The sequence below is a fragment of the Solanum stenotomum genome, unplaced genomic scaffold, assembly GCF_019186545.1.
Source record: "Solanum stenotomum isolate F172 unplaced genomic scaffold, ASM1918654v1 scaffold30599, whole genome shotgun sequence".
Lineage (NCBI taxonomy): Eukaryota > Viridiplantae > Streptophyta > Magnoliopsida > Solanales > Solanaceae > Solanum > Solanum stenotomum.
Window position 1 is genome coordinate 1 of NW_026031050.1, and position 1,122 is coordinate 1,122.

The 1,122-nt window shown below is 33.3% G+C and overlaps 1 protein-coding gene across 1 annotated transcript; it reads left to right on the forward strand.

Annotated features, from left to right (window-relative positions):
• Window positions 1–150: 150 nt before the first annotated feature.
• On the forward strand, window positions 151–893 carry LOC125851919 (cytochrome P450 71B9-like; the record flags this gene model as incomplete). Its single annotated transcript, XM_049531665.1, has 1 exon — window positions 151–893. A coding segment is annotated over one exon (609 nt), but the record flags the coding sequence as incomplete, so codon positions are not given.
• Window positions 894–1,122: the final 229 nt, after the last annotated feature.

Below are 1,122 nucleotides of genomic sequence, written 5' to 3' on the forward strand. Positions count from 1 at the left end.
CCAATAGTTTAACAAATGTTAATAGCGTCTTAATTACAAATATTTGTATTTATTATTGCCACTAAAAATATAATATAACGACAATTATATATGTTATTGCGGCTAAATATTGCCTTGAAAATTTCTCATGAATTGTCAATTTTTATGTAGAATGTGTTAGTTGCTGGATCAGACACTAGTGCATCTGTGATAATATGGGCCATGACAATCTTGATCAAGAATCCGAAAGCCATGAAGAAAGTTCAAGAAGAGATCAGAAATTTAATGGGGAACAAAGACATTGTAAATGAAGATGATATTCAAAATATGCCTTATTTCAAAGCAGTGATAAAAGAGACTTTAAGATTATTTCCACCAGTTCCACTCTTAATACCAAGAGAATCAATGAAAATATCCACACTAGAAGGGTATGAATTTCAACCAAGAACTATAGTTTATGTTAACTCATGGGCAATTGCAAGAGATCCTGAAATATGGGAAAATCCAGAAGAATTTATGCCTGAGAGATTCTTGAATAGCGATATTGACTTCAAGGGACAGGATTATGAGTTTATTCCGTTTGGAGCAGGAAGAAGAGGGTGTCCGGCCATGGCACTTGGGGTTGCATCTGTGGAACTTGCATTATCAAATCTTCTTTATGCATTTGATTGGGAGTTACCTTATGGATTGAAAAAGGAGGACATTGACATAAATGGCAGGCCTGGAATTACAGTGAATAAGAAAAATGACCTTTGCCTTATCCCTAAAAAATATTTCTAAATTACATCCCAAAGTGAATCTAAGGGGAGTCCTTGAAGTAAGGGATCAATTGCTTTCGACTCAAATTAATCACTTTGTCGTATAAAGGATTGTTTCTTTGTGCTTTGACAATGGGTTTTTGAAGGGTTATTCTGTAATTGAATGATAATAAGTCAATTTCATTGATTGTGAATGCATTTTATATATGTAGTTTATCTTGATCTCTGTAATGACCCTAAAGGTCATTTTTGGAAATTNAAATGACTGTTTTACCCCTCCCGATAGTTTCCCCGAGTCCTAATTGTTGTATTTTGAAGTTGGTTTGAAGAAAAATTGATGAAAAGTTGAGTTTTTAATAGTTAAAGTTTGGTTAAAAGTGCTATT